At 45.5% G+C, this 14,062-nt stretch overlaps 1 protein-coding gene across 1 annotated transcript; it reads left to right on the forward strand.

Moving 5' to 3' along the window:
* Positions 1-457: 457 nt before the first annotated feature.
* On the forward strand, positions 458-6,144 carry LOC125740800 (bucky ball-like). The gene is made up of 6 exons (XM_049012455.1): positions 458-841; positions 1,302-1,541; positions 3,236-5,107; positions 5,336-5,443; positions 5,556-5,642; positions 6,027-6,144. The coding sequence occupies exons 1-6, from the start codon at positions 811-813 to the stop codon at positions 6,038-6,040; spliced, it is 2,352 nt and encodes a 783-aa protein (XP_048868412.1). The 5' UTR covers positions 458-810; the 3' UTR covers positions 6,041-6,144.
* The last annotated feature ends 7,918 nt before the right edge of the window (positions 6,145-14,062 follow it).

Consider the following 14,062-nt stretch of genomic DNA (forward strand, 5'->3'; position numbering starts at 1 on the left):
TAAGGTCTTGTAATACATTTTCTAACCACCAGAGGGCTGTCTCCTACATCACATTACAATACAGTGACAAAGGTACTTGAAAATGCTTTTATAGGTAGGCATGGTGTTACTGTGAACAGCCGTTAAGCATTTATGTACTATTAAACTTTTTTTTACATTAACCGGTATTTGACATGTAGCGCATGCATTCGTGGTGAAACTGCTTTTAACTGAATCAACGTAGTATTAATAAACACGTTTGATAGGTCCTAGCATTCTGGGGACATGTGTTAGCCAGTCAAAGGTAATTTTATAATATTCGTTAGGGTAAATTGGAAAATTCCCAAAGCGGATAGGTTGCAGGTAACATGGCAAAGCCCCGCCTTTCTCAAGGAGTTAATTAAGCTCCGCTGTGGGGGCTTTGTTCTGTTTTTGCAACTAGCTTTCTTCTTTGCAAGTATGTGAACTATTTTGGCAAACGCTATTTATGTATTGTGTTGCTTAATTAGTGGTGTTTTATAGTGGCATGTGGCTTTTTTTATTATTTGGCATGCCCTACAGTTTTTACTTGGCGGGCTTTGTTTGGTGTAACCCCTGGTTTCTCTCGTATTTATTGTATGAATGACTATTACCGTGTTGACATGAACGTAATACGGGTTTTTTCCCCCTCAAAATATGTCTGAAAAAGTGTTGTCTTATATTCGCGGTCTAGCCAAAAAGCGAATAGATGGCGCCAAATATGATATTTAGTAACGAGTATTTTGACTTACCTTTATAAATTTGCCATAAGATGGCTGGCTTGGGAGTCTGAACGCATGAGCGTCACGCCAGATGCTTCAGATGGTAACACTGAAGCGTGATGGTAATCCCCGAGTGTGCTGCCGCTCCTAGTATTAAACCGATAGTAACTTTTTATTATTATTGTGATTTATTATTAATATTGCTCAACCTGTTATTGTGGCTCAGACTTTCTCCATAATACGTTTTTTTACCCTCTTCGTGTGCGTCCGCTGCATCGAAAACATTCTGTTCTGTGCCCTCAATTATTTTGGCGTTTGTAGTATTCATTTTGTCCCCCCTCCCCACAAATACATTTGTCTTTAATGTTTTCTGTTCGATACATTTATGGTGATCCGATTGCCTGTGGTCGCTGGTTAACTTGTTCTCTGCAAGTATATATATTTTTTCCTTATAAAAGGTAAGATTTGGTATTCCAACAACATCTTTTCTAAAAATAGTTGCCAAAAAGTGGGGGCTGGTCTTGTGTCCTAGCCAATACCGTATGTGTTCAGTCTAAGATTTGCTTGGCCTTACCCTTCTAGGTATGGCAACTGCCCGTCAGTCGCTAGCATCAGGATCTCGCAGTCAGCATGCTCCCAACGGGCCCCCTGACCCACCCGAGGGGCCCCACCTGGCACAGGCCTCGTGTCCCACTCATCAAGAGAATCAGCCACCCCCTCACTTGAGACCTTTCTTCTATGTACAACCTTCCCAATCCTACATCCCATACCAGTGGCCTGTTCCTGTACCCTACAACCCATACTGTGGATTACCCAGTTTCGGTGAGGAATGCCCTATCTCTTGATTGGCATAAGGTGTTACTCGATGATGCCTCTGCGTGGTAGCCTTAAGCTCTTGTGTTGATTAATTGTTGAAATGCTAAGTGTGTGGGATCACATTCGTCCCCTGATGAATGCTGAGGACTGCTGCTTACCTGAACTTCTCAGCACCTGGGTTGCCTGAGCCTCTTCTGGAAATGCTCGTGCACTTTCTCCTATGTGCTTTGTGTTGCAGTGCTGTGTGGGCTTTTGATTAACATACAGTGGCTTGAATGATCTCAAGTTTTTTTTCTTTCGTGATCTTGTGAGCTCTGAAATGGAAGATGAGGCTATTAATATTCAGTGCTATCAGATCATGTGCCTGGTTTTCTAATTGAGTCCAGGTAGTTAACTATGGACTGGCGTGAGGGGTTTAGGCTGACCCTGGCTCTGTGTTTCACTAAAGTATACCCTTAGTTCATTTGGAGCATGTTTTGGCTTCCATGTTACAGTAAATAACTAAAGGTCACTTGTAATGCACTTTCCTATTCATAAGCACGTTGGGTGGCTGTGTTAAAGCACCCTAAGGATTCAAAGTGGGAACGGCAGCATTTACATCCATATATTGATGCTTGCACTGAGAAGCACCCCAAACACAGGGTTTTAAGACGTCTTTGATCCACAGTATGTGCAGAATGTGTCACTTAACAGGACTGCATCCAAAAGTAGTAGAGCACTTGGAACACGTTTTGTACTCAAATATGCAGCCTTTAGGGGATTAGCGATGGGCTGCATTGTGTAGGTATGCTGCAGCTCTCTGTGAGGCTTTAGCGGCTGATGCTTAGACGTTGCCAAAACGTTGGGCTCTGGTATCTTCTCTGTCCTGCCCCCCACCCTTACTCCAGTATTCCCCCCCCCCCCCACCCCCCGTAGGATATAGGACTGTAGGATATAAACACACGTGTTGATTTTGTTGCTAACTTCATAGGAGTACATACCTGCTTTTGAGTGCAAGCACCTTAATGCAGGGCTGTCCAACCGTACTCCCGTTGCCTGTACTATGAAGTGGGGTTACTGGCTTATTGGGGTAACTTGTCAGATTTAAGGTAGCACAGTTTAAATGGACGTCATATTCGTTCACTTACATTTTGCCCAGACTACCTTAAATCCAACAAGTTACCCCAATAAGCCAGTAACCCCACTTCGTAATACAGGCCCCTGGAGTTGTACCTCCCTGCAGAGCTTAGGTGCAGCCCTAATTTGACACACCTGATACAAATATGCATTGGAACCAGCTTTGTTAAAGCAAAGTTTCATCTAAATATTGAGATGATACTGAAGGACCTGATTATCTCTATCAGTTGTGATAAACTAGGGCTGTACCCAAGCTCTGCAGGTTGGTAGATCTTCAGGAGCAGGGTTGCGCTGTCCTGCCTTAAAGTCTATTAAATACCTTGTACCACTTAATTCCTGCCTCTGGATCTGTTTGAAGTTTGTAGTCCACAGTGAATAGGTTTTCTGTGGATTAGCCCCACCTTTTTGTCCAGTCTCCGGCTGACTAGGTGTCCTCTTCCTTGTGCCCTTTGCTTCCTGGATAAATGGTTATGGAATATGAAGGGATGTGGTAAGCTGTGCTGAGAATGAAGCAGTTGCTGGTACCATATAAGTGCTTGTCTTCTGCGCATGGTTAACTCCTGTTTCCCCCCCCCATACTACAGGTTATAATATGATTATGCCGCCAAACCTGTACGGCTTTCCACCAAACCCATACATGGAGGCCCCTGCATACATCATACCCCATGCCCAGCTGCACCTGGCCGATTACAGGCGGATGCTGAACCCGCAGTTTCCTCCAGCGGTGGCCTATCATGCACGCAGGTTCCGGTGTCAGCATGTCATGGTCCCGCGGGAGACGGTCAGCTCGGAGGTGCAGACGGAGCCTCTCCTTCAAGAAACGAGCAACTCCCAGCTGTCTTGTAGCTCAGCATCCTGCTCTGCAGAAACCCACTCCATGGGATCTGATTCCGGCAAGGGAAGTGGATGCACGAATGCCTCTTCCTCCCAAGGCTCAGAATCAAGTACACATCCAGGAAAGGCAGAAAGCCTAGATGTGGATGCGGACTTGATGTCCACGCCACCTCAAGCTTCTGCCACGCCCAAGGGAGCTTACATGTTCCAGTGGGATCATGTACAGATGAGTGCTGAAGGTTCCTCATTGGACTCCAAGGCTGTCCCCTCTTCTGAGAGTGTTGCTGAGTCTGCCCAAGATTCATCTGGATTGCTGGCACAATGTGATGACTCCATTAGCTCTAGTAAGGTCGTTATCCCTCTATTCTCCTCCTCTGCCAATGACAATACCACCACTGGACAAGGGGTGGCATGTGACTCTGGAAAAACAGAACAGCAGTGTTTGCCCTCATACCCAGATATCCTGTTGGTCAGCGGGTCCCCTTCCAGTGGCACTGACTTGAGACTCAAGGCTGTTCACAATGGGGGATGTGAGACTTCAGTTGAGCAGATGGCAACCAATAAGGTCACTGAACTTGAGAAGGTAGATGGGGAAGTGGCTGAACATGCTAGCACCCTTAAGGAGCCCTGCTTCAAAATTGTCCGACTGCCCTTTGAGATGCACTACTTGGAGGAAGTGCAGAAGGTGGAGGAGTCGGTGTGGTCTGTAGAGCCACTGGTCCCTTGTGTCCCCTCTGTGGAGTGGATGGTCCAGCATGAGTTCTCGGAAGCTGAGAAGGTGAAGACTGCGGCACCTGAGGGGCTAAACCTGAACCGAACTCCAACATCTCCTCTGGACAGTTGTCTAGCCACCCCACTGTCTCCTTATCTTCCCTCCGCAAGCTGGCTAGCAGACTTTGGTAACGTGTACTATTACAGCAAGATGCCCCCGAGCATGCAAGCACACTTGAGCAACTTCAGCAGTTCCTCAGAGCCTCCAGCAGTGAGAGAGAAACCCACCCGTGACCTCAGAGGTCACAGCACGGGTGGCAGGACGAAGAAGTGCATGCACGTCAACCTCAAGAACCACCTCGGCCAGTCGCTCGGAAATGTGTCCAGCACTGCCGACAAGGGAGAGAGGAATTGCCCTCGGTGTCAAGCCAAAGCTGATGTTCCTCCAGGTGTAAACCTAAAAGCTCCCAGCAGGAGCCACAAAGTTACTCATTCGTCCACTGGTGACCTGAAGTCTCAAACCCGCATATCCTGCAGATGTTGTGTGGGGAAGGTTCTCAGGAAGGGGCGTAGCCCTAATGTCTCCTCACGGAACAGAGATGAGGAGATGGAGAACAGCGCCCCCTCGGCGATGCCGCGGCAGCCCGGCAGTGAGGGCAAGCGCAGCGTTGAAACCGGAGGCCTTGCTCCTCTGAGGAGGCACTCCGAGAAATGCTCTGTGAAGTGTTCAAAGCTTCAGGAGAAGAACTGTGCCTGCAAGGAGCACAGTGGACCACCGGTCGATGAAGGAAACTGGTGGAGGCACGCCGATGGGGTGAGAGACAATGAGGAGAACGTGGCTTTGTCGAGCCTTGCCTTGGACAAGTGTGGAACTCCAGAGCGACGGCGTGCTGCACGGAGACTGCAAGCAGGTACAGCCAGAAATGCTCGAAATACCTGTGCCATCCAGGCCGCATTCTCATACAGAGGTGGCTATTGTCAGCCTTTGCAAAACACGTCATCTTTAGCTTAATTGTAGAGGAACTGAAATCGCTGTGTGTGCTCTAAGTGGTCCATGCAATTGCCGAGCAGAGGTGTAATTACATGTTTTGTGGCGACAACGGTGTGATTCAAATACAGATTTTTTTTTTTTATGGCAGATGCTTCGTGGAGAGGAACAGCGGCGGTGATGTCGGACAAAGAGAGTGAGATCGCGGCTAGACGAAGGACCCAAACTAAACCGAAAAAACAATGCACACATTCACAAGGTAGGGTCATATGACACGCACCCCTCCCCCCCCGCCCCCAGTCTGCTAAGTGCTTCAGAGGAGCTCATTGCCCACTTTGCCCCTGAATGCTAACTTCTTCATCCTCCCACAGAGAAACTGCACTTGAGCAAGACCACGGCACTAATGACGCACAAAAGTAAATCTGCTGAGGATTACTCCAGCACCAGGATCAACACCGGTACTTTGCTTCGTTGTCTAGATGTCAAAAGAGAGTGAATCTGACTGTAGCTTGATGTCTTCATTAGTACTTGTTGCTGGGGTATTCCACGAGTATTGAATTTCTTCTGAATGTATACAGGGGCGGGGCCACAGGACCACTGACCCTAGCAGAAAGCTGATTGGTCCCCAGAGTGCTCCCTCTCATGTCCCTCTGATTCAAAACTCTTATTATCAAATGACAAGGTTGCCTCCACCTGTATGAATTGTCCTCCCCCCACCTAAAATCCTTGAATCACCCTTGTTGTGAATTATCTAATGGAGGTTGTGCTGATGATGGAATTGGTGGTTTAAAAAAAAAAAAACTGCTGTCACTAATCGACTCATTTTTGACTTCTCTCCTCAGGAAGTTACACATGATTGTCTTGAAGGTTTTGTAGACACGCGCACACAAATGAAGACTTTCAGCACCATTTATGAACCCACAACCACCTGTTTGAATAAACACTGCTTTGGGCAAGTTTCGCTCTGGTTGTCCTTTGTCTGTCGGGGTCTGCTGGAAGCAGTGTTGAGCTGGCCAAGAATATCACGGGTTGGGATCATCCTCGCTGGCCCAGTCGCAGCGAATGAGCAGATGGTTCTGTGCTAATCTGAACTGGTCGCTACTGCGATGGTCCTGTTCTGGACCTTCAAGCTACTGGTACAGCCTGAAGCGTGTGGGCATTGGGCTAGAGGTGACATGACATGGTGCCTCCTTAATAACTCCTCTTCATTCTTCACCCTGGTATGTCCTCCTGCTGGCGTCAGTGCTGGGGGTGAAATGGCCTCCAGTCACTAATCTAGGGAGTTAGCAGCCCCCTTGTTTTGGCTGCGATGGGAGTGTTAAGCCTTTGGAAAGCTGGCCTGTGTGTGACCTACTGTAATCAAGACTGGATACTGTGCAACGTATGCAGTCTTTCCAGTGTGGGTTTTGTGATACTGTATGATTCCTGCAGGGGGTGCTGTTTCCACACCAAACGGGGTTCGTCCTGTGGTTCCTGCCTGTCAGATGGAACGTGCTCCCTGCAGCACTGAGTGTCTTGTGCTTCACTTAGAGCATGTTTAGTGACAGCCTGAGGATCTCGGTTGATTCTGTTGACCAGCTGTCGTCTTCCTTAATTGACCTTGAAATAAACTTTAAGCGGGGGAGGGGAGGGGGGGGGGGTTGTGCTTCATCCATGATTCTGAACTGCAGCACTTTTATGCAAATGGGGGTGGATTCTCTAAGCATTCTTGACAAAACAAGTTGAAATAGATTTAATGATGGAAAGAATTGCTGACCATGAGTGCTTTTGGGAAAATTAAGGCGTCAGAGCGTTTTAGCTGGATCAGAGCGCTTTGACAGATCTTACAATACCGCCCCCCCCCTCCCCCCATTCAATGCATTATGGTGATTTGGGGAGGGGAGGTGAAACGTGTTTTGTCTTAGTTGCGTATTGTGGGAGTCCGTAGTCTATGGGCGTGGAGCTGACACCTGGAAAGCCCATTTCCTGTGACGGCCTCCCCTACAGTAGAGCTGTGGCATGGGGGGCCTGCCGCTCCTACACTTTGGAAAACAAGTGGCTTTTCCTTTTTTTTTTTTGAAGCTTTGCTGTCCAGACGTAGCTGTTGGGGGGGGCTCTAGCAGGATAACAATTTCCTTTACATATTCAGTGCTTGAGAGTGTGTGTGTGTGTGTGTGTGTGTGTGGTTCCTCCCCCCAAATCTAAGGCTATTTGGGGATGATTCTGAAAGTATCCTCCTTTATAAAGCAGGTATTGACAGGCTGCTGTGTCACTCGATGCACATTTGTTTGTTGCTCCCTCAGTAACGCAACCGTTTTGGTTTCAGGATGTGCTGCTTGGAAACACTTGCAGCCTTTGAAGTTGCCAATGCTGGCTGTGGTCAAGATGTTCTCTCATGTGTTGCAGCCTGCGCATCATGTTCGGTCACCTCTTGATGACCGAAAGCCTATCAAATTAAATCCGCTATTCATTCGCACCTCAGGTCGTCTGTGTAATTTGATCTGTAGTTTGCATCAGTCGGTGCCCAACCGTGGGAGTCGTTCCCCTAGTTTGACCTGTTTATCCATGATGTCAGCTTTTGGCCTGTGTGTATCCACAAACAAGCCAGTCACTTTAGGCTTGTGTAAGTGCCTGGCATTGGATTAGGGTGTGGTTAGCTGGTATTTAGGGGCCCTGTTGAGGATCTGTACCAGCCATGTATAAAACATCACCATAGAGAATAGATGAAACATCAGACAGGCCATCTCCATTTGCTATAGGACAGGTGGCCGCCTCAGAGCTAATGTTTATTTAGCTACGCACAACAATGTTTTCAGTCGCATTTAATATGCTGCCTTTCTCCAACCCGCCGTCCAATTTTGATTATCTTTGTCTCATTTTATGTCTCCAATTACTGGTAACTGGATAAAAGCGTGAAACAGCAGAGTGTCCTCATTTACAGAAAAGTCGACCATCTCACCGAAAGGCTGCTGTCCGCCATTTTTTAAGTTATCTGGCAGTATGGCGATGAGAGCGTATTGAAGTCAATTAATTGGATTTGGGCCATAATTGACTGCATTAAAAGTACAATGCAGTAATCAGAGTGGGTTGACAGGCGCTGCTAAGATAACGACGTGGAATTTTTTGTTTTTTTAAAAATATTTACAAAAAAAAATGGTTCTCATTAACCTTTGGGTTGAGTTTGGGTCTGTGGAGAAATGCCACGTAATCAATAAAACAATTCAGGGAAAATGAGCAGATCTAGTACGTCTGTCTGGGTCTGTGCCTGTGTCTCAGCTGGTCTGTTCACCTGCTCAATGCACCATGATAGTTTAATACCAGAATGCGGTATAACATCGTGGGGGGGGGTTATTTCCCATAATGAGCTAATGAATTATGCGGTTGGTTAATACACTGTGGGATGATTGCATTGTGTGTCATTAGGGAAACCAGAAATGCTCATTACCGAGAAACCAAACAGATTTTGATTGGGAACAGTAGCACATTTTTTGCCCGTATTAAATAAGCAATATTTTCAGTAAACAGTGAAACTTCCAGTACTGTTACTGATTTCTGGGATTGTAAATGAACTGAGGTTGTCTGTATCCCTCCAAGGAATTTAGTTTCTGTTAAAGTTCAACCAACACAGTAAAGTTTCTATATCTTGTTTTATTGTTTTTACGCTGCACACTACCGAACATTCCTTCTGGGGCCTTCCAACCATCCTGAAGATGCAGGAAAACCTGTTGGGCTGCAACTAAGATCTGGTGATAGCTGAAAGTTCTCGAAATTCGGGGAAAGGAAGGAGGCACTCGAGTGTGGGCTGGGCCGGGCCGGGCCCTGCTGATGGCTATCACTCCATTGTGAGCATAATGGCTTCCTCGTGGTCTGAGGAAGCAGTCTGTCAGGTTGGAGTACCAAGCGTCGGGAGCAGACAGGACTGTAGCAAGCCCCCTCTTAGATGCTGAACGCGGTTAGCGGGTTAATGACTGTTCCCACTCCATCCTCCCTGGCAAACATTTTATATTTGTTTACCGTAATTTACTGTTGCCATCAGCACCATCTTGGGAGGCATAATGTGAAACTGCAACAAGTAATCATTCTTGAGTAGACGAGGCTTACGAAAAACGTACATTTTCTGCGTTAATAGCTCGTATTAAAGCGATACTGGTACCCGCTTCCACCTTTTGTGAATGACATCATAGACTCGTATTTGTTCTTAATGACCTGGGGGCTGATAGGTAGGAGGGAGTGGGATTTTGCGGGTAGTGGCAGTAACACAGTGATCCAAGAATAGGACCACAGATGAGGGGCAGCAGGGCCATCTGCCTCATTAATGACATCACTTAGGCTCCCTTAGCCTGCAGGATTTTAATTTGTTATATCACAGTGATTGGTTTGCAGGGGTCACACGGGGTGGACGTGCTTATTTGGTGAAGATTAATATAATTTATGATCCTGGCTGACGTAGGATATGTGTGCTATTTGTCTACAGTGGGTAGAAGTTTGTAACTTAAATTTTTTTCTCCTAGTGTGTGTGTGTGTGTGTGTGTGTGTGTGTGTGTGTGTGTGTGTGTGTGTGTGTGTGTGTGTGTGTGTGTGTGTGGGGGGGGCTCATACTAAGCCCACATCACTTTGGACGATGCCCCGTGGTGCAGGGCGTTTGGTGCAGTGGGCTCCTGTCCTTGGGATGCCAAATTAGCTTGGATGTGGAAAAGGGATGAGACAGCTACATCTGGGATCTTTTGAGGTTATCATTAGCCAATTGTATGTTTTGAATTAGTGAGTGACAGGGTAGGGAGCACTGCAGGAGCCAATCATCTTTCAGCCGGGGCCATTCCCTTTTTTGGTCTTGCCCTTATATAGATACTTCATTTACTCTGAGTGTGTGTGAGTTAAATCCCAAGCTAGCACTCCTGAGTGTCTGTCGTGAGATTTTAGGCCAGTTAAAGGAATTCCTGTATGCTTTCGGTTCCTGGTTTTTTAGCCTCTCCCGCTTGCTGTGCTCTCTGCAAATCAAGGTGGGCATCAGGATTAAGTTATAAAACTTTATTTATTTATCCTGAAAGAAATTATTGTGCCATGGCTGTTGTGCAAGCATAACTATCATGCTTAAAAGTACCGAAAATAAAGAATTACATTATGACAAAGTAAGGAATCCAAGACGATAGAAGTAGAATACAATATTAGTAAAATGCAAGCGGTGTAGAGAGAAAAAAAAAAACATTTAGTTTCGCTATATTCTACTCACTGTTTTGAGGTCTGCTCTTGACACCTAGAATCTCTTCCCTAAACCTTAAAATACGTGAAACGATCTTGTTGGGATCCGTTGAAAATGGCTGGACTGTGAGTCTCTGTAGCTGAACTTTTTGAGGATCATTTCATTCCTCTCTGCAGTCATACTGGCAGGAACGCGCAGGGTGACTGGGGGCACCTTAGCATCTGTCCCGTTTGCCCGAACGATTGAAAGTGTGTCCCTTTTTGACAACCAACGATCACTGACTTGACACACTATAATTGGGTGGCGAATTTTGTTTTGGTTTTACGAGGAAAGCTGCTACTACTAACTCCTCGTAAAGTCGCTACACGGCCCTTATGGCAGCTCAGTCGACTCTGATTCGCCGATTAAGGAGGGACTAACTAGTAGCCATCCCAGAGTTGAGTAGTTTGAGAGCTAGGTCCATGAGTAACAGGATAGAAGTAAACCGTCCTACCCTGGAGATCAACACATGTCCCCTAAACCATAATGTACACCACCTGCTTTGATTCAGTACATATTCTGCTGGTAGAAATGGATGAATGTAAAGTTAAAAAGAAAACAAACACCAAACCCTAGAGACGTAATAAACCTCCCTTTGACTTGGCACAGTAGACGCTGTTATGACGTATTTCCTGAAGCATTTGTTTACATTTTTTTTGTCCACACCCTGTATCTCTCCTGTTTTCATAGAAGCAGTCAGACGCGATCTGTGACGATGTGGTTTTCCAAGCCGTAACCTCTGCCAGGCAGAGTGTGGCCTAGTGCCCTTTCTGAAAACAAACAGCAGAAAGGATTTAATCGACCCCAACCCCCTGGGGTGTGTATTCTACAGTACACACCAACTCTGCAAAGTTCCCCTTCCCCTAACGGCTATATTATCTAACTGGCTTTCATTAAAGCGTTCTTGTTCGTGCTTGGGCTCGATTGCTACGCGGGACGAGTTTCTCACTGTGATGATTTGACATGTGATTTGGTTCCCAGAAAGTGAGACAAAAATAGAAACTTCTGGCCGAGGACACTTGGGCGACTCGCCTTGTTTGGCTTCGCCTGTGCACGATACACTTGAACGCTTCCTGATTTTGTTTATGCGGAGGGTCGAGTCCCAGGAGATCGTGCTGTTTCTCATTGTCTTATTGCATTCTGCAGTCTGCTTGAGTGACTCAAAACAATGAAGATAAATGGAGTGTTAGCAAGGAAGGAGAATGCTAGCTCTTTACATTTACGTTTACACAAACACAGATACTGTACACAGGGGCGGGGCAACAGGCACACCGGCCCAAGCTGAAAGCTGATTGGCCCCTGGAGTGGCCCTTCCCCAGTCACTCACCAATTCAAAATACATCTTTGGCTAATGAAAAAGTTGCCCTCTATATGAATTATGCTGTACTTGACCACATGTATGCTAATTCTACTCTACCCTACCCTAGCTCTCTAAAAGCTTGTGTGTCTCTTCTCCCACTGGCTAGCAGTTCGAGCTCTCATTGAGTCCTTGTTACTGGCGTGGCAGGTTGCCGTGGGAACAGGCCCTCTGCACACCCCAGATGTCGGTGAATTCCAGAGCCCTTCGAGGTTGGCACGCCCCTCAGTGGGCCTTGCTGTCTGTTGTAGATCCTTGGCAGGGATGGGCCAGGAAAATCAAAACCTAGCTTTTGGCCTCAGGTTCCTGTATGGTGTGGAATGAGCTGCTCTTGAAGACCTCACAGCTCAGCTGCTTTCAGCCACCTGACAGCATCCCAGAGTCTATACAGTTTCTTTGCTGTGTATATGTATGTGTGTGTGCGTGTGTGTTTGGAACTCTTAATTCAGTAAAAATGTTGCATATTTATTGGTTTCATAACTAACAAACAATGTCTAACATCTGTACATATCTTCGGCAGTCATTTTCTTTTTATTGTCATAATTTTTTGACTGACTCATTCAGGTCTGTTTTTTGCCATTTAGCTATTAATTGTAATTATATTCATTGTCTCCCAGAGTGATACTAAACTTTGGTGTTTTATGTTATTGCAGAGGTGTGTTGCTAATTAAAAACCACCCAATTAGACTGCGTGTCAATGAACTTTTTAAACTCAGAACAGCTTTAGAACTATAATTTGGGTTTCATTTTATTAGTACTTGAAATGAATGTTGTACTTAAAACTGCTGGTTATTTTTTAATGTGATACATTTTTTTGTAAACAAATGAATAGAGTAATGATTTTTGTTATAAGACCAATAAATTTCCAATATTTTACACTGAATTATGCGCACGTCCCAAGGCCTTCGGTGCACGCAGTATGTGCTCTTCCTGCCTGGATTCTAAGGTTGCATTCCTCTGACCTTAGATCCCAGGTGCTGCAGATGTTCTGTTGTACAGTAATATCTTACTGTTCCGCACAGCAGGTTGTGCTCTAATTATGTACTAGTGGTGATGGTCTTGCTCTAATGTGTTTGCCTGCTCTGAAATGTACACATCTGCCATGAATAGGGGAATGTAAATATATAGAGCTTACTGGCAGAGATTACAGTTCACCTAATGCTTTATGCACATTTATTATACATAATTTTTTTTGAGAAAGCAGGGTCGGACTGTCTCTGGAGCACCTGGGGGTGAAAGGCCTTGCTCAGGGGCCTAGCAGTGACATCACTCTTTTAACCCAGGGATTTAAACCAATGACTTAAAAAAAAGGGAAAAAAAAAAAAAGAGTAAAAAAAAAAACAATGACTTTACAATCACAGGCACAACATTCTATTGGGTTGGGACACACAATCAGACGTTCCAGGGGTCAGATATCACTCAGGGTGGGGGGGTCTTCCTTTCTGTCTGGTTTAGCCACTCCCCCCAGCACGGAAATGTTCAGGCTTTAGCCGATACGGTTACGATGTGGCTAATCATTTGAATCATCGGTCTGACGACACTCTGATAAAACTCAAAAGAACAAAAACTGCGATTTCCCTCCCACTACTCATTCTTGTAATGCATTCTTTGATAAAAGAATTTTAATCAGTAGTATTTTTAGTGTAAGGCCCTGTTCTTCGTTAGTACCTCACCTTCACTCCCCTGTTACACTTGCTGCGGACGATACTTGTTTAATCACTGGTGAATTCATAACAGCCTTTTATTGATTTTCAATTCGAATGAAAAGTGTAGCGGAGCCAGGGAAGCTAATTATCATCAACAATTACTGCTCGTCTCGCCTGAGCGATTAGCTACTGCACCAACGAATGTTTACGCAGCGTGCCACATGTCTACTGGTAATCATGGTACTTAATTATGGCTCCAAGGTTATTGCTTTTAACTTCATTTACCTCATTTGTGTATTATGCTAAATTGCTTATGCTAATCAGGTGCAGTGTCATGTGATGTTCTTTAAGGTGGGGTCAAGAGGGGGTGGGGCCAAGGTTATTGGATGTGGTGAATGGCTGCATATAGCACCAATGAATCTGGACTAATTTGTATACAGGAAATAATCCCAGCTGTATTGTTGGAGACTCCCTAAAATGCATGGCTTTGTTCCAAACAAATTCTCCCTAATCACTCAAAACACATAATAAATATTCCTAAAACACACATCTCCAGACAATATTTAAAATATCAAAGAAATATCCTTCAAATAAAATAAGAAAAGCTGTCATGCTGTTACTAACTCACTAATGGTAATAAGATAAGATAAGATAAGA

Source organism: Brienomyrus brachyistius, chromosome 4 (genome assembly GCF_023856365.1).
Source record: "Brienomyrus brachyistius isolate T26 chromosome 4, BBRACH_0.4, whole genome shotgun sequence".
Classification (NCBI taxonomy): Eukaryota; Metazoa; Chordata; class Actinopteri; order Osteoglossiformes; family Mormyridae; genus Brienomyrus; species Brienomyrus brachyistius.

Excerpts from the sequence above, each read along its gene's own strand:
- LOC125740800 (XM_049012455.1), top strand. The coding sequence starts at position 811 with ATGCTTCAGATGGTAACACTGAAGCGTGATG. Across the intron at positions 1,542-3,235 it reads CTGTGGATTACCCAGTTTCG|GTTATAATATGATTATGCCG; the intron begins GTGAGGAATGCC and ends CCCATACTACAG. Across the intron at positions 5,108-5,335 it reads TGCACGGAGACTGCAAGCAG|ATGCTTCGTGGAGAGGAACA; the intron begins GTACAGCCAGAA and ends TTTTTATGGCAG.